This window comes from Armigeres subalbatus, chromosome 2 (assembly GCF_024139115.2).
Source record: "Armigeres subalbatus isolate Guangzhou_Male chromosome 2, GZ_Asu_2, whole genome shotgun sequence".
Lineage (NCBI taxonomy): Eukaryota > Metazoa > Arthropoda > Insecta > Diptera > Culicidae > Armigeres > Armigeres subalbatus.
Window position 1 is genome coordinate 59,378,463 of NC_085140.1, and position 18,504 is coordinate 59,396,966.

General features: G+C 44.2%; 2 protein-coding genes across 4 annotated transcripts in view; both read right to left on the reverse strand.

Moving 5' to 3' along the window:
• LOC134208713 (serine/arginine repetitive matrix protein 2) overlaps positions 1 to 1,130 on the reverse strand; it is a 152,312-nt gene extending 151,182 nt beyond the window's left edge. Inside the window, exon 1 of one of the 2 annotated variants that reach the window (XM_062684546.1) lies at positions 459 to 1,130. In XM_062684546.1, the coding sequence (XP_062540530.1) occupies positions 459 to 700 (242 nt within the window). In that variant the 5' untranslated portion in view covers positions 701 to 1,130. The remainder of the gene's footprint in view (positions 1 to 458) is intronic. The other variant, XM_062684543.1, reaches the window with a different exon arrangement.
• Positions 1,131 to 6,676: 5,546 nt separating this feature from the next.
• On the reverse strand, positions 6,677 to 16,031 carry LOC134208717 (neurofilament heavy polypeptide). Of its 2 annotated transcripts, none has more exons than XM_062684549.1 (4): positions 15,873 to 16,031; positions 14,241 to 15,457; positions 13,901 to 14,028; positions 6,677 to 7,110 (listed from the first exon to the last, which is right to left on the reverse strand). In XM_062684549.1, the coding sequence occupies exons 1-4, from the start codon at positions 15,901 to 15,903 to the stop codon at positions 6,849 to 6,851; spliced, it is 1,638 nt and encodes a 545-aa protein (XP_062540533.1). In that variant the 5' UTR covers positions 15,904 to 16,031; the 3' UTR covers positions 6,677 to 6,848. The 2 variants fall into 2 exon arrangements, with proteins under 2 accessions (XP_062540533.1, XP_062540534.1); XM_062684550.1 differs by having other exon boundaries at positions 14,241 to 15,454; positions 15,873 to 15,961.
• Positions 16,032 to 18,504: the final 2,473 nt, after the last annotated feature.

An 18,504-nucleotide genomic window follows, 5' to 3' on the forward strand; every position in this document is an offset into this window, starting at 1 on the left:
CTTTTCTTTTTGTTTTATTATTATTATTTTTATTTAGCTAAATTTCAAAATGTATTGTATAATAAACTTCTAGTGCAAAGATTTTTCAACAACTCTGCCAAAATGGCCCCGGGCCCCCACAAATCTTATGTACCAAAACCAACCTATTTTGTACATTTTGGGGCCCCCACATACTGTCGGCCCCGGGGCCCCCTTCCGGCTAAATCCGGCCCTGAGTATATGGTACAATGCAACTGAACCAACATAAATAATTACAGTTGTTCGATGCACCTTAATTAAGTTTGGTGGATCCTAAAATGTGAGACGCGATGAATGTATTCTAGATTGGATTCTAGTTAGCTTCACCTTAAATACCTAAAATTAATGTATGTACTAAAATGTCGATTGTAACGCAGAAAAACATAAATTTATTTAATCCTATTCGTTTGATAGCAAATTAAGATGTGCTCAATACTCACCCTTGACTCTCTAGCACTTCCTCCAGTTCGGCACACTTTACTTCGATCTTCCGTTTTCGCTCATGGTCCAAAATGCCCTGGTTGGGCTGCCGATTAGACTGAGCATCCAACTTGGCCAGATCGTCCTCCGTCCGGTAGTTTATGTTATCTTTTTTCCCCGGTCGTACGAAGGCCACGTTCCGCTGTACGTGACCATTCGTACCAGAACCACGGGGTGTTTGTAATCCGATTCCGTTGTACATCTTCCCCGGGGGTACATACACTTCCGATTATAATTTCCCAATCACTCCCCAACTACTTGAAACTCTTTTTCACTACTCGAGCACAAAATTCTTTTCCGGGAAATCCTCGACTAGAAGCAGCGGTCCTTCCGACTGAGAAGGAAAATCGATCGATAGCCACCGCTTATTGAAAAAAAAAACCACCGATCAGTGCACTTTTTCACCCTCGATTTCCGGACGGAATTCACTTCCCGCTGGACACTCTACACCGAAAACCGACCGGGCACAGTACGCGGACGGAATTGAACGCAACGAAACGTTTCTAATCCGCCTACCTTCCGCCGAAGCAGTCAAATAATTTTAGCACTACTGCGTACCGTGTTGGTATATCTCACGTCTTCTTTCGGTTCGTTCGGCCATCACGCAAAAATACAGCGAACGAGTGTCGAAGCTACCGCGAAAAGGATGACGTTTTGAGCTTGTGTGCGTGCGTGTGTTTTGAAAAATGTCAGCGACTTCCGCGCAAAAATGACAGTTACTAGTAGGGAGACCTCTGAACGTGAGTATACAAACCAAAAACTTATCTTAAGGTGCATCTGCGCGATGGCCACACGGGACTGACACTTTTAATGAATCGCCGGCTTTGAGCGTGATTTATGTCTTTCGCCACAGTTTGTTTCGTAGCCAACATTGGAAATTTCGCACTGACAGCCATAAGGATAACCACGGGAAGGAAAGAGATAGGTGCGATCCACAGTGACAGTCCCATAAACGAAAAGCAGAAGAAAAGAGACTGCATCATTACTACGAAAACACAACCAAAACATCAGACCCCCGGATGAGGGCAGCAGGGACTCAGAGACGATGTGATTATATAGAGACACGCGGAGAGAATAAAAGCAATTCTGGCTTCACGGCCAGCAGACAAAAATATCCCGTGAGATTGGCAACATAAAAATTTGTGAGAACTTGAAGTGACTCTCAGTATGAGCAGTTATTTCGTTTGCTCCAACCATATATCCTGCCTCGTTCAGCACCATTGCCATATAATGCAACGACAAATATGATGAAATGCAGTAATAAACTTGGTATAAGAACTCCAAAAACAGCTTGATTTGATTAACTTTTAAAACTTTTTCATATTTTCTACCATGTTGATTACAATACAGTAGACGTTCGATAACTGCAAGTCATTTAACTGCAATGCTTTTTAACTGCAATTCGATAGTTGCAACAGTTTTGCAGTTATCGGACCACTAAACTTCAAAATGATGTCAAACTCAATGACAGCTGCATTGCGCTGCACATTTAGATGCACTTTTATTGCATCTGACGTTGATTGACAACCGTTTGACGTCTAGAATGCGTTGCAGTTATCGAACGGCATTCGTTAACTGAAAAGTAAACATTTTGCAGTTATCGAACGGCTACTGTACTTATCTCGCATTTAGCACCGATCGATAATGTTTGTTTACTTTGCTCGTTTGGTACCGCGTTCGACGGTTCGTTTGGTACTTTCGGCTTCACTCTGCGCGGGTCTCTATCTATAAACAACGTCTCTGCAGGGACTATGTCCAAGGGGTTTGACTACCCCTTCCAAGCTGTCTGCGAGTCAGAGAGAACTGCCTAGGATGTGGTGGGGTTTAGCAGTGGGCTCTGCTAAATCCCTTCCAAAAAACCACAAGTGTCCGTAAGCAGACTCTATCAAAGCGACTGTGTGCCGCTCAGGGAGTGCCATTGGCACATCAGGGTTGATCCCAGTATGATCCTGATTGTATGTTATTGGACTTTGTCTCTGGATATTGTGATATTGTGAATGCGAGGGCTGGTAGTCTAGTTATTCTATTCTCTTAGTAATACCGGGTGGCACCGTCCTGAAACGGCGAGGCTGTCTTCTGTCCCCTAAAACCGTGGCGGGCTTTGTAGCACGCGGTACAATCTTGTCGCTCAGCTGGCAGCTGAGTGAGAGTAGGCTCAGATGCTCTTTCCTGACTAGCGCTGATCTTGCTCTGAACACGAAAGTGTCAACCCTCGCATGGCCTCCCTGCATGCCGCAAGGAATGTACATATAGATAACCATGGGATCGCGAAGGCGACTACACTAGCAGGATTCGACAGCAGCCGCAAGGGGGACCCACTAGAAATGATTTCAGCGAAACCAACTAAAACTACGAGGGATGCAGGAGAGGTGAATGGTGGTAAGGAGAACCCTTTCGCCAGACGCAGTGGCCTTGAAAGGTCTCCCCAAAGATCGCCGGGGGAAGGCGATGGAGAAAACCATGGAGGGTCTGAGGAGGTGCCGGTTGAAGTAAAGATGGACGGCCCCATCCTGACCCGCGTCATCAAATCGGTGATGGCGAACCACGAGGAACGCGGTGGCCAGACGATGGAGGTGATCACGGATGTTTCAGACGTGATCATGTCGTTCTTGGACAACCAGGTTAACTACAGCAAGGACCTGAAAATTGCTGTGAAGGGGCTCTGTGCACTTGTAGTGGAGGCCAAGTCGGAGTGGAAGTCCCTACTAGAGGCCAGCAAGAGTGCGGAGAGAGAACTCCGCAAACTTGTTAAGGAGCGGAAGCAGGCGGAAAAAGAAAAGGAGGAGGCGGAATCGAAGATTCGCCTTCTGTCTGAAGGTAAACGGTTAGCGGAGAGCCAGGTCGAGGAACTCTGCAGAAGGATGACCGTGACAGGGGCGGTTACTGAGCAGGGATTGAACTTATCATTTCATTATCATTTAGTATTCAGCCAATAACTCATTGCAGAGACGGAATTCCGAAAAGTGTTGTATGTGTGTTCCCTCTACAACGTTGTCTAAGGGTACATTGGTCTATGTCTAATATTTACAGTGTGAAACGATAATATCACTTAATATACTACATGATAATAATTATTATTTAGTATATTAAAAGATACTAGCGTTTCCCGCGGTGAATATTAGACATAGAGCTAAGTACCATTAGACAAAGTTGTAGAAAGGAATCTAGAAGTTCGCCATACAACACTTTTCGGAATTCCGCCTCTGGAATGAGTTATTGGCTGAATACTAAATGATAATGAAATGATAAGTTCAATCCCTGTTACTTAGTAAGGTTACGCAGGAGGCGAACCTGAAAACAGCTGTCGAGAAATCCGCAGCTCCTTAGCGGGAGAAGGTCGAGCGGAAGGACGGCCCTCCCAAGCCGGTGAAACCAGTGCCTCTACCATCGAGGACCACTGAAGCTCGCCGGGAGGAAGACCTACCCTGGAGGGAGGTCGTGAACCCCAAGAAGGCGAGAAGGAAACGGCAGCAGGCCGCAAAGAATGCGGCAGGTGCAGCGATGCGCACTACTGTTAAGAAGGGTAGAGCCCAGGAGAAGACGGGTGCGCCTTCCAATGGCAGTGGTAAGCGTAAAGACAGAGGCGAGGCGATTATCGTCAGTACTGACGATAAAAGCTACGCCGAAGTCTTGAAGTTCATGAGAGTTAGCGACAAACTCTCTGGCCTAGGAGGGGATGTCAACTACATCCGAAGAACGCGGAAAGGCGAGATGATTCTCGTCTTGAAGCGGGATGCTGCTCAGAAAAGTTCTGAGTACAAAAAGTTGACGGAGGAGGTCCTGGGTGATGGGGTTTAAGTAAGAGCCTTATGCCTAGTTTCGAACATCCAGTGCAAGGGCCTGGATGAAGTAACCGAGACCAAAGACCGGTTACGCAAAAGCTACGCGGGAATGCAGGTTGCCTCATTCCAAGTACCTCAGGCTGAGGCCAAAAAGGTAATGGATAGGGCTAAACTGAAAGTGGGTTGGTCGGTATGTCCGCTAAGTATAAGCCAACCGCTTCAGACCTGCTTCAGGTGTCTTGGCAACGGTCATAAGTCATATGACTGTAAAGGACCTGATCGCAGTAAGCTATGCCGTAGGTGTGGAGCTGAAGGCCACCAAGCTCGCACCTGTCAGGCTGCACCAAGGTGTCTGATCTGTCCCCCGGGTACAGACAACAAACACCTTACCGGTGTCCAGGCCTGTCCGGCCTCTAGAAGGATCCAGACACGCAGGTAACACAGCTAAACCTGAACCACTGCGAGGCGGCTCAACTGCTGCTACAACAGTCGGTTACCGAGTGTAAAGCTGATGTAGCCTTGCTGTCCGATCCATACCGCATCCCTGCTGGAAACGGCAGTTGGATTGCGGATAAGTCTCAGATGGTGGCCATCTGGACTTGCGGGCGATACCCCATCCAGGAGATGATGAGGGTTTCGTCATTGCAAAGATAAACGGTGTTTACTTTTGTAGCTGCTACTGTCCTCCCAGGTGGAGTATAGGGCAGTTTACTAGGGAAGTGGACATTCTTGTAGCGAAACTAACTGGCTCAAAACCATTAGTTGTAGCAGGCGACTTCAATGCGTGGGCAGTGGACTGGAGTTTCCGGTCCACAATAGAGATGGGCAAAACGGATCACTACGCTGAACGGATCAGATCTGGGTCATTCACTTTAATGATCCGAATCTTTGAATCGGATCGGATCTTTTGAACTAAACATGAGGAAAATGCAAAATGGCATAGCGGCTGTCATTTAGGCTCACTCTTTTGACACAATCATACAATATTTCCTCCCTTTCTCGCTAACAATCGTATATAACATGTAAAAAGTACTTACAATTTTCTTTTCAATTTGCCATTCCTCTTTAAATGATCACGAATTTGACTGATCTGGTAAACCGGATCTTTTAAAAAGTGAGCTACGAATCATTCGCTCACATTGAAGATCCGGATCTGAACGCCCATCTCTAGTCCACGAACGCTAGAGGCCATACCCTGCTAGAGTCGCTAGCGGTATTAAACGTAGTCTTGCTGAACGAAGGCCAAGTGCCAATGTTCAGGGGACCGAGCGGTGATTCATGCATCGATGTGACCTTCTGCAGCCCGGGATGGACGGTGGAGCCAGAATGGAAGGTTCATGAGGGGCGCACCTCCAGCGATCATCAGGAAATTCGTTTTATGATCCGGTATTACCCCCGTCGCAACTACAAGGCGGATCGGCAAAACCGATCTAGGATGGCGCACCTCGCAGTTCAACCCAGAACTCTTGGAGGAATCACTACGATGGGAGAGGCGAACATCGGGATTAAGTGGCGATGAGTTAATCGATGTACTAACTCGTGCATGCGATGTGCCGATGCCTAGGAGGACCAAACCTCCCGGGAATCGGCAACCTGCGTGCTGACACAATTGCAGACCTTCGTTGAACCTGTCTTCGAGCCAAGAGAAGGTTGCGACGTGCCAGAACAGACGTTAGCGCCTGGATACGGCAGTGGCGGGTAGGAAACCAACCACATTGTAATAGGCAAATACGGCGCTTTTTCAGATAACGACAGCATAGGCATAAAAAATCGCCTTTTATATCTGCTTCGTTTTATCATGCTGCTAGCAGAGAACGACCACACCTTTTTTTCACCCTCTAGTTTTTAATTGCACAAAAAATGTACATAAAAAGCATGATGTTCTTGAAGATATTCAGCTCAAAATTCTTCACGCCGATGTTAAAATGGCCTTACGCCGCCGCATAGGTTTCATGCATTTAAAGATAGAGGGAAAAACATTTCAATTTTTCAGTCCCGTTGAGCTCAAATACTGAAAAGACTAATGGAAGTTGTGAGCTATCGGGAGTGTCGTTTTCGTGGGTACAAGACAAAATTTTCAAAACGACTTATCTGCTTTTGTAAACAAAGATTCAATCGACGATTTGACGAATCTGATAGCTCTCACACGCTAACACCATCAATAGGTAGATGAAGGTTTCCGCTACCGGTTGATGGTGTTGGTTTGCGTGGGAGAGCTATCAGATTCGTCAAATCGTCGTTTGAATCTTTGTTTACGAAAGCAGAAAAGTCGTTTTGAAAATTTTGTCTTGATTAATACTCTAATGTGCGGTTAGATATTGGATGTAAAAAATCTTTAAGAGACGAAAACACCAAAAGTCGGATAAAAATTTCGGATATTGCACATAGGCGAAACATCTTAGTCACTTCGCACTTTTGCGAATATATTAATATTCTTTCCGCAGTAAATTGCAAACAGTACTCAGTTCATAAACTTATCCGTACGCATGAGAACATACTCTTTACTTCAATCATAAAAGAAAAAGGAAATACGCACAACACGGTCGCGGTATGTGTGGATTGATTGGCTTAGATGATACCGATCTTGTTGGCAATGTCCAGCGCATCGTAGTCCCGGGCTAGCCGCACGTACGCCTTCTTCTTGCCGTCCGGTCGCACCAGGGTGTTGATCTTCGAGACCTTGATGTCGTACAGCTTCTTCACCGCGGCCTTGACGTGGTTCTTGTTGGCGCGCAGATGGATCAGGAACACCAGGGTGTTGTTGTCCTCGATCTTCTTCATCGCGGCTTCAGTCGTCAGCGGATACTTGATGATGTTGTACGCGTCCATGCTGCGGAACGGAACAAAAAGGAGGAAAGGGGATTAGTTGATAGACTATTTCCGGGTTTAGAGAGGAAATCAATTGGTTTAAGTGTCTCTGACTTTCAGTATACTATCTAGTTGGGATGTGGTAGACAGTAGTTGCAACGGAAAGAAGTATTATCTAGCATTCGCGGTATGCGAGGCGATCTTCATCGAAGGAAGATCGCCTTCTTTTATGATCAGGTATTGGAATGCACAAGTTTCACAGCAGGAATGATCGGTTTTTCTTTTGTTCGTACAACATACTTTGGAGAAGTCCTCGCAATGGATCATCTGCTTTGATAGTAGCAAAGCAGATAATAGGTATATTGTAGGAACGAGATTCTGTTTGTTTTTCTTTTGTTCTAGTAGAAATGTCTCTGACTCTAGGTATACTGTCTAGTAGGGTGTGGTAGACAATAGTTGCAACGGAAAGAGGTATGATCTAGCATTCGTAGGCGCGAACGATGAGCTTTATTGATAAAAGTTCATCGTTGATTCGAGCAGAATGCAACAATGGATGCTTTTGTATTTATACTAGCAGACCCGACGAACTTCGTTTCGCCTAAAACTGATTTATTCTCTGCTTAATTCTCGAGTTATGAAGGAATTTATGCTTCATTTATATGGGAGCCCCCCTTTCCGAAAGAGGGACGGGACTCGAACCATCTTAAGAACCTTCCTCGGCCCCAAAAACCTCTGCATATCAATTTTCACGCCGATCGGTTCAGTAGTTTCGGGGTATATACTGCCGCTAAACGCAAGTCAGACTTATCTGTATATGGCGCCCATATACAGATAAGTCTGACTTGCGGTTAGCGGCAGTATAAGGTTCAGACAGACAGAAATTCATGATTATGTATATAGATGTTGAATAACTAAGAAAAATCACTAATTTGGGCAAAATTATTTGAGGGATTTCAACGTATCCTTCAAAAGGAAAAGTCGGACGGACTTACGGTTCCCGTGCGTGGAACGTGCAAAAAATTGTTTAAAAATGTAACCGCAACGAATTACGCGAAGGCTCTTCTTTTGCTGTTTTTTCTGCAGCTTAACCTCACGGCGCGTGAACTACTGTCGGGTAGCCCTCGGAACGACATAAAGCGAGGCAGCGACGATCGTGGCGAAGGATCCCCGTAGTTCAGGTCCGAGGGATCCGAGTGAGGTAAAACTGCAAGGGGAAAGAGGCGCGAAATCAGGATTTTGGACGGCGGAGAGCGAGGCGACGACAAGCGTGATAAAAGTGCGTCAAGCCCGAAGAAACTCAGCAGAGGCGGAGCGCACAAATCGCGGCCGCTCAGTTCTCAGCAGTTGAGACGAAGCAAACCAAACTTTCCCTCCGACGAACAGAACGTTGCAGTGGTCGAAGCACTCGCAGTTCTCCGATCCCTTGATACGGACAGGGGTCCCCAAGTCACCTTCGGCGGACAGCAGGTCTGGCTGATGACAAATATGCGGAAGGACAGAAGAGACACGAAATGCAGTTTAAGGTGTGAAGAAGAAGAAAGAAAGAAGCTTGCTAAGGTACTAGGAGAGTAGGTTTAGAAGGAATGATGAAAGGCATGAAGAGGAAGAATAAAATGTGCACACTAATGCTACGTTTAGACAAGGCAAGTGAATTGAGCAAGTCGCTTGAGTCGAACGCAAATGGAACGCAACACCTTAATTCAATTCACTTGAACGAAAAGAAAGTTGAACATGTTTTTGAACAACTTTTGGCAAGTCAATTGAATTCAACTTAGTTGTTCAATTCTCTTGGCCTGTCAAAACGTAGCATAAGTCTTGTTTGTGGCATTTGTAGTTGACAAGTCGGGACCGACTAATCCCCGTTTTGTCACGGAGAAGTAGTTTCACAACACTGGCGCCCAACAAAACGAACCATTTAGTTTGTGATTTGTAGATTTTTGTGTTTTTGGAAATTTGTGTTGAGTTTGTGGCACAATTTCTGTTTAGTAACACGTTAAGAACCTACCACTTATTTTATTAGTTGGCTAATTTTAGATCTTAAGGTTCATGGATCCGGCAAGCCTGACAGAAGAGGAAATAGGTTACGAATTGGGGTTGCGGCACGTAACTAATATTGGTTCACTTCCTCGCAGGGCGAGAGCCGTTTGTTTGCGTGCTCTTATGCAGGAAGATAAAATCAAAAACACAATTTATGACACTTCTTCCCATGTTATGGAAGCTGTTGACAACATCAGTCAATGTCAATCGGAACGGAAGTAAGCAAAATAGTTTCGAAACTCGACGGATCCTTCAAGCGCGGTGATTTCCAGCAGTGCGGGTAATACGATCGCGTTTAATTCATTATTGCGATCGGTTAGCCATCGTGGATCCTCCGGCTAATCACAGTGGAACACACGCAACATTGTCGCTACTGGTGCAGTTTTCGTTGGAGGATACAGACGACGCATTGGGAAGAACTAGGAAACAGGTGAAAACGAAAGTGAACAACGATAGTGCGAAAAACACTGGTGCTGTTTCCAAAGGAACGATGCAGACTTCCACATCACCCGGAGCAAACTTTCGAGGATTCGACGAGAACGGAGATCCAAGGGAGCAGTCAAGTGAATAAAATCAAGATTTCGTCATCCAAACCGAGGAAGTTAGACAACAATCCAGATCGACGCCAACAAAGACCGATCCGTCAACAGCACTTCCAACGCGAAAAAGGTTAGAGGGATATTTTGAAATCACTCTCATAAACAAAATTATTTTGCAGTTACTTGACTGTCAAACATTTCCCGCTCTTCGAATTTCTCTTCCCATGCTGCATGAGAGCGCACAAATGCGCGAGACTCTACATGACTTTACGATGGTTTACATACATTCCTGCTCCAATCAGCTGCTGAAGTTCGTGAAATTTCGTAACGAGTGCTTTTTAGTTGCATTTCTACTAACTTTACACTCGAAATATAATGTTATAATGTATATTTTTATTTTTTCCCCAAATAATAACAATACTTCTCAATATAAGATCTGAAACGAACATAACCACAATCTTCAATGTTTGGATCCGGAATAATAAAGAAAGAATCCAGCATGAGTGAGCCAACAGTCAGTAGCTTCGCGCCACCTCCGTTTGAGTCGAGAACAGAAACATTCGAGCCAGATGTTAGAGAGGACTACCTCCAGCAAGAGTACAATCAGCTCCGTAATGAGTTGCTGCGCAACCTGAACCAACGATGGCAGAACCACGCTCCATACCATCAGAAGAGATCGCAGATGATTTGCTGCTGAAAAGCGTCAAACATTTGCTGTTGGACGATGCTCTCATCAACTGGTACATCAACATGTATGCTGTATTCGGCTCCTGGAAGGATTTCAAACGCCTACGAGTTCCTACCAGCAAGCTACGCTTTTATCTTGAGGGCCGAGGCCTACCACCGCATACTAGGCGAGAAAGAACTGTTCAACAAATTCTACCAGGACATCTCGTCTCGACCCTATTCCAATACGTTGATCCACCGATGAGCGATCTGGAGAAGCTGTTCATAATCAAGAAGAACATGAATTCAACGTACGCGCCCATCGCCGCTTCGCAGAACTCCATGCGATTGCTGGTGAAAGCATGCAAGGAACTGGATGAACTCCGGAAGCTGCAGCAATACCAGCGTCGGATCTCGTTGCCTTAGAGTGAAATCAGGAGTGATTCAGTTTCATTCCAAATTTTCGACCACTATTCTAGTTTGAATCTGAAGCCAAATAGAACAAACTCGCTGGTTTCCCCAGCAGTGTTCTATTCATGTTTTTCAAATTTTCAATTAAATGAAATCATCATGTTGGCGCCAAGAAAGGCGCCGTAATTGCAAAGTGGATTGATCCGTAGATAAAATGACGCATTCATACACCAAAACAATTGGAAAATATTTGAATCTCGTGATTCAATCGTGGTTCAAATCTGCAGAAAATAGAACGGAGCGTTATACCAGTTTTATTTTTTTGACAGTTGACTGGTATAAAAACTGAATCTAGAACAGCTGCTGGGAAATTCAATGTTTCAGATTCATATTCAAACTGACAGCCCCGAACGATTTGAATCACTGCTGATTTTACTCTTACGGTGCTTTAATAGAACCAGCTTTAGCCACTCCAAATACATCACAACGTCAAGAAAAACCGCAACAACCATTGCAACGTTTTGGAAGAGTCCATGCATTGGAAGCAAACAACGCGCAGAGCTACACGAGCGGTGAAGTACCGGCGGAAAGCGACTGTCCAGTGCAAGAAGTGGAGAGAATAGACCAGCGTATGGAGGCGATACTACAGCAAGTAAACGCTCTCAAACTATGATTCGACCGTCGTGAAGCAGTAGGTAGGCAAGTTTTTGACCAGCAGCGTCAACAACCAGGCGGTAGTTCCAATCTCCAACAAGGACAGGTGCCTGAGGCAAAAATCGCTCGTGGGCCACCTGCGGTGATAATGTGCTGGAATTGTGACGAAGAGGGACACCGCTTCATGGACTGTGCTAAACCACAGGCTGTGCTGTTCTGCTGTACCGCTGTGGACAGCAGGGATTCTCGCTACGAAGTTGTCCGACGTACCGCCAACGTTCGGGAAACGCGATAGCGGGGAATCAATAACCGAGGGAGCAGAGTCCTCGCGTCAAGTCAACGATCCCTCAACCATACTAGACACGTTAGAGATCATCAATCTCGACAATGACAATCGCCCTCACGCAGTAGTAGAAGTTCTCGGCAGGTAGATTACTGGGTTACTGGATAGTGGCGCCAATTGCTCTATCCTAGGAGGCGATCACACGAAATTAGCACAGGACTACAGAAGACAGCACTTGGAGGAGGTATACGAACTGCGGATGGAACTGAGCTGAGCACAGGATACAATCCTACACTCGGCTACCTGTAGCACATAACAACAAGAACGAAGTCGTCACCATGCTGCTGCTCTCAGTCTCTCAGTGTCAACGATGCAAACCTTTGTGATATTCATAATGAATTTCTCGGACACGATTCGGTATCAAGCCAATTTGTTGTACCATCGGCCTGCAATCATAGAAGAAAGATCAGTCAAAACAAGAAGCGACGAAGCAGTTATCCACGGAAGAGCACCATTGACTCTAAGAAGCTATAGCTCAATTTCCGAAAGCAAAACCTGGAAAGCTGGGTAGAACGGATCGATACATCCACCGCATCGACGTAGGAGACGCAAAACCACGGAAACAACGATACTACCCGATGTCGAAGTACGTGCTGGATGAAGTAAACAAAGAGATAGACCGTATGCTGGAACTCGACGTGATTGAAGAGGCACTATTCTCACCGTGGTAGAACCCGTTAGTAGCCGTGAAGAAGAAGACTGGCCAGTATCGCGTATGCCTAGACGCGCGTCACCTCAACTCACTACATTGGGGGTCACTACGAAAATCTCTATCGAAGCAACGCGACCAGGGGGCGCGGTAAAACCTCCTATTGGGCTCGTAGTGATTTAGGATTCGGAAAATTTCCGGAAGTGAATATTTCAACCAGTCATATGGTCTCCCCCTTCGCCAGCGCCCAATGACGGAGTGCCACAATCAGAATAATTTGAAATTCAACCTCGCCATATCCATTGTCATACAAACCTGGAACATGTGCCCTATTCAAACCAGCCCAAACCATCGAACGACACCTAAAATATGAAACATAATCGGCTGATCGTGGCGGAGCAAAATTATTTTTGAACTACCCTAATTATTAGTTGTGGAATAATTGGTCGGGGTTCAACCAAACCGCACCAAGCGGCTTTTTGACTGACTTGTGTTATTTTGTTCGCAAAAGGAAAACGGAAAGTATTTCATGTCAATTCATGCGTACATTCGTTGTAGGAGATCCTCAGTTATGGCGTTGAATGATGTCCGATGCGATTTATGATTAAGTAAATCTGTTACACGAAAAGTTTGGCAAAAAAATTGAAAAATTTTCATTGGCGCTTGGTGTGATTTGGCTGATCCCCGACCAATTGTGAAGTAAATTATTTGCAAAATCAATAAACGCTTTAAAACCAATGATATGGAATTTATTTAAAACCGCTCAAAGCTTTAAAACCGTCAAAATTGGGAAGTTGCTAACTTCGCAAGGAAATGATTCTTTTTCTAGTAGGTATCTGTGTAAAATAGTAATTTTATATGACGTTTTTTAGTATATGACCTAATAATTCAATTGAAAATTGTGTATGATTCAATTATTTACATATCTTATTGTAAATATGCTTTTAATTTGAGCTTGTTTGATAGGGCACGGTATAAGGCAAATTTTCTGCGCGGTATTTGGAATCTTCTTGGGAATGTACGCGGTATTAGGCATATTCATGAGTCATATGTTGAACAATATTTTCTCCATTTTTCATGAGTTAAAGAACAAAACATATTTTTCCCTTCAAATGTATTTAAAATTGACTAAAGCGACAGTTTTCAAGGGTGAATTTGCAAATTAAATTTTATATAGCGAATTTATTGTGGACACGTCCTTAACCCCACGGTAATAGAGCAAGTCACGGTACTCCTTGAGACTTTTCCTCTTTTCTAAGAGATACAACGTAAATGCGAAATGGCAAACTAATCATCATCATTCGTGCTGTAGCCAATAAAAAATCTTGCCTTGCAACAAGTGACTATATTACAAGACAATGATGTCGTTTTGTTACTCACTGAACATTTTCTGTTTTCAACAATTACGGTAAAGGGAATCCTATGTGTGATTAGGACGATGAACTTAGAACATTTTCAAAAAACCGATCATTCCAACGCGATAACGAATTAAAGAAAAAAAAACTTTACTTACCGGCTACGAGTCGGCACCGACTTCCTCGGGAACTTGGGATTGCGGGGCAGACGCAGGGTACGCGGCCGACGGAATTTCACCGTGGTGCGGATCTTGCGCAGGGCAGTTCCAAATGGACCCTTGATGACCTACAATGAAACAACAATCCATCAGTATCCAATATCGATAAAATTCATTTCTACAATGTTCCTAAAACGGACGATCAGTTGGAAGCAAATGTTTGATTTCATAACCACACGAAATTCCTTCGAGCGGTTCAAGGAGATTCCCTCTTCAAAATTTCATCATTAAATTCAATCCCTACCAGCATTACAATACCCCAAACTAAAGCATAACTCACCTTGGTCTTAGTCCTCTTGGCCCTCAACAAAGCGGCGGCACGAGCCTTAGCGGCACCCTTCTGCAGCTTGGCCTCGATGGCCTTCTTGTCGCCCTTGACAGCCACTGGTTTCTTAGCGACTGGCTTCTTAGCAGCAGCTCCCTTACCAGCAAGGGCACTCCTCTTGACCGTTCCAACCTTCTTGGTGGTGGCCGGTCCCTTCTTGACACCTGGCTTCTTCGCGGACGGCTTCTTGGCTGCGGCCTTCTTATCGCCGGCTGCGGTCTTCTTAGCCTTTGCCGCGGCATCGGCTGCCTTCTTGGCGGCCGGACCAGTGGCTGATTTCTTGGCCGTCGCAGCAGCGGTTGCTGGCTTCTTAGCATCCTTCTTCTTCTTCTTACCGGCATCGGCAGCAGGAGCAGCGGCCTTCGGAGCGGCAGCCGGAGTTTTCTTAGATTCGGTGGCCTTCTTCTTCTCAGCAGGAGCCTTGCTATCAGCTGGAGCAGAACGCTTTTCAGCTTTCTTCTCAACAGCGGGTTTTTTCTCAGCAGCTGGTTTCTTCTCGGTCGCTGCCTTTTTCTCGGCTGCTGGTTTCTTCTCGGCTGCTGGTTTCTTCTCGGCTGCTGGTTTCTTCTCGGCTGCTGGTTTCTTCTCGGCTGCTGGTTTCTTCTCGGCTGCGGGTTTCTTCTCAGCAGCTGGCTTCTTTTCGGCCGCTGGCTTCTTCTCGGCCGCTGGCTTCTTTTCGGCTGCTGGCTTCTTCTCGGCCGCTGGCTTCTTTTCGGCTGCTGGCTTTTCGGCTGCTTGCTTCTTTTCGGCAGCTGGCTTTTTCTCGCCGGCTGGTTTCTTTTCGGCAGCTGGTTTCTTTTCGGCTGCGGCCTTCTTCTCAGTCGCTGGTTTTTTCTCGGCTGCTGGTTTACTCTCAGCAGCTGGCTTCTTCTCAGCCGCTGGCTTCTTTTCGGCTGCTGGCTTCTTCTCGGCCGCTGGCTTTTTCTCAGCTGCAGGTTTCTTTTCAGCAGCTGGTTTCTTCTCAGCTGCTGGTTTACCCTCGGCTGCGGCTGCTGGTTTCTTTTCAGCGGCCGGTTTCTTCTCAGCTGCTGGCTTCTTCTCAGCGGCTGGTTTACTCTCGGCAGCTGGTTTCTTCTCAGCAGCCGGTTTCTTCTCTGGGGCGGCCTTCTTTTCACCGGAGCCAGAAGCAGCGGCTGCTGGCTTCTTCTCCTTCTTTTCGGCCGGTTGGCCTGCTGTAAAGAAAAACAGATAACACACCATTAATATCCAAACCACTTCCGTCACCGCTTCAGGGACACCAACAAAAGAAAGTATTCCCTCAGAAATCTAGTATTATAAACTTCTTTCACGATTGGATCAGAGAGATTCCCTCTAGAAGTTGCGATCATCATGAGGACACTTTCCGCTCACACGCACAAATCAGATTCACTTTTGTTATTTACAGCCAGTCATTAAAAACGGGTCGGGCCTCAGCCCTCGTGGCGTACACAACTCAAAAATCAACAAGCAGTTTCCAACATTTATCCAAGCAAAATCCCACTTTCAACCATAATTTCACACAACTGCCATTTATTCCTAAACAATCATCCACTGTTGCACTGATTAAAACTCCATTTTAACACCGAAAATCCACAATTTTTCCCTTACCGGACTTTTCAGACGGTTTCTTCGGAGCCATACTTGTGATGGAAAAGAGCTGTCAAACGGGAAGGAGTTTCGTTGTCTACTTTTGCTTCCGGCGCAATGACAGCTGAGTGGATGGCAAGAAAATTGACGATATGATTTTCGTAACCAAGCCAAATCTGACAGAAGGGAGGTGGCGGCGCCAAGTGTTCGGTGGTGCAACTCAGTAAATTTGATATCCGTTCGAGGGGGTTCGGTCGACGAAAACGAATTTTAAAGTGACCGCTGATGAAAAAAATAATCAATGTTAAGTGAAGAACTGCACTGCCCATGATTTCATAGTTGACGTGTCAACCATTCGAAATTTAAGCGAATTTAACATATTACACGTTTATTAAAGCAATTCAACCACAGCAACATCGATACGTTGTTTGTTCTAAGCCTCATTTAAGTGCTAACGAGTTGAAATGTTTTGAATTTGCGATGGTTGTCCCTAAATTATTCGAGATAGACGCGAAAGTGGAATGGTTGTTACATCAACTATGAAATCATGGGCGAATTCAAACCGAATTGAAATAGGCAAAAACTGTAATAACATGCAAGCAAATCATTTCTCATATTTGCAAAGTTTATACTAAGCTACACGTAAAAAAATAACCTTATATGTTATGGCAAAAAACCATTCGAAAATACTTATATGCTACACCCAAAAAAATCTGCACGTTGTTTCCACCTGAAAAAGTACGTAGATTTTTTCCACCTGAAATTCACGTAACTTTTACCTGATTTTCCGATAGAATTTTCATTCTACGTGAAAATCAGGTAAGTTCTACCTGAGTTTTGGATAGAATTCACCGGACACGTAAGTTTCACCTGAATTTTTCTGAAGCATTTGCAGCTACGTGTGCACGTAGAATGTACCTGAAAATTCAGGTGGAAACAACGTTTAGATTATTTGGAGTGTACGTTTTGACATGGCAAGTGAATTGAACAACTCAGTTGAATTCAATTGACTTTTGACAATTGACCAAAAGTTGTTCATGTTCAACTTTCTTTTCGTTCAAGTGAATTGAATTAAGGTGTTTACACGTTCAGTTCGCGTTCGATTCGAGCGACTTGCTCAATTCACTTGCCTTGTCTAAACGTAGCAATACTCTTCATTATGCCACCTAATGAATGATCCAATATCAAAAAGCTAATAGCATTCATAAGTTAATGAAAAGTATAAGTTTCCGAATGTATGTGACTAATGTGATGTATAAGTTTTTTTCTTATACATGTCATTAAGCGCCTGCTTTGGCAAAAAAGTATTAGAAATATTAATAATAAACAATATTAAATTTTTTTACGTGTAGCTTTGAAAAGTAATGTATTTAGAATTAAAAATTTGTACAGAGAGGATACAGAGGTTATATACTTTTCCAGTGATTGGGTTGACACTTCGGGAAATTATTGTTTCGTGTAGACTTCTCCTGTCGCGAGAAACGCAAATCCCGCTTCCATTTAAATTACATGGGAGACCAAATCCCGCGACACGTTTTCCGAACTGTAAATCAGCCTTAATCAGTACATAATAATTTACCGACCCAGTTCATCATTTTACCTCACGAGATCAATTATGTACACTCAGGAAAATCGACACTTATTTTATGGCAAAAATCCATGTATTTTGAAATACAGTAGACTTTCGATAACTGCAAGTCATTTAACTGCAATGCTTTTTAACTGCAATTCGATAGTTGCAACAGTTTTGCAGTTATCGGACCGCTAAACTTCAAACTGATGTCAGACTCATTGACAGCTGCATTGCGCTGCACATTTAGATGCACTTTTATTGCATCTGACGTCGATTGACAACCGTTTGACGTCTATTTTTTTTAACTTTATTAGTGTGTTTTTTTAATTGTAAACTAAGTTCAACACAGATTTGACGTCTAGAATTCGTTGCAGTTATCGAACGGCATTCGTTAACTGAAAAGTAAACATTTTGCAGTTATCGAACGGCTACTGTATGCATATCATGCGTCGGCACATACTTTATAGCGGACCCCAGACGACGGATAAAGTTTGACAAACTCATGATTATTGAAGAAAAAGATTGATGGTGTGAGCAGGAACCAATATTGGTTCCTGGTTATTGGTTATTGGTTACAGGTTATTGGTTCCTGGTTATACCCCCAAGTAACCACGAAGCTGTATATGCTTGTAAAAAATACACCCCTTAAAGTTGACTAAAACTGCAAAAGGGCAATTATAAGACCAAATTAATGGTTCATTACATTGACATGTTGAAATAAAGCATCAGTAATGCATCGCTGCATTCGTAATGCTGATTTAGAGTATCGTTGTCTGACAGTTGATAAATAAATGCAACTCCACATTATTAAAACTGATCTAATGCAATTAGCATGGGCGTAGCCAGGATTTCGAGAAGAGGGGGGCCAACTTTTTTGGTCTTCTAAATCGTAGTTTTATAGTAGTTTTATAAAAACACATGAATAAATATTAACACATGAAACCAAATCCAAACCAAATCGAAACAATAATGATTAAAACAATAATGGATTTATTGCGCTTTTTGCACTTTATAAGAGTTCTGCGAGATTTTTTTTCTCACAGTCATCTTTTTCTCACACTCAATACACTCAAAAAAGTT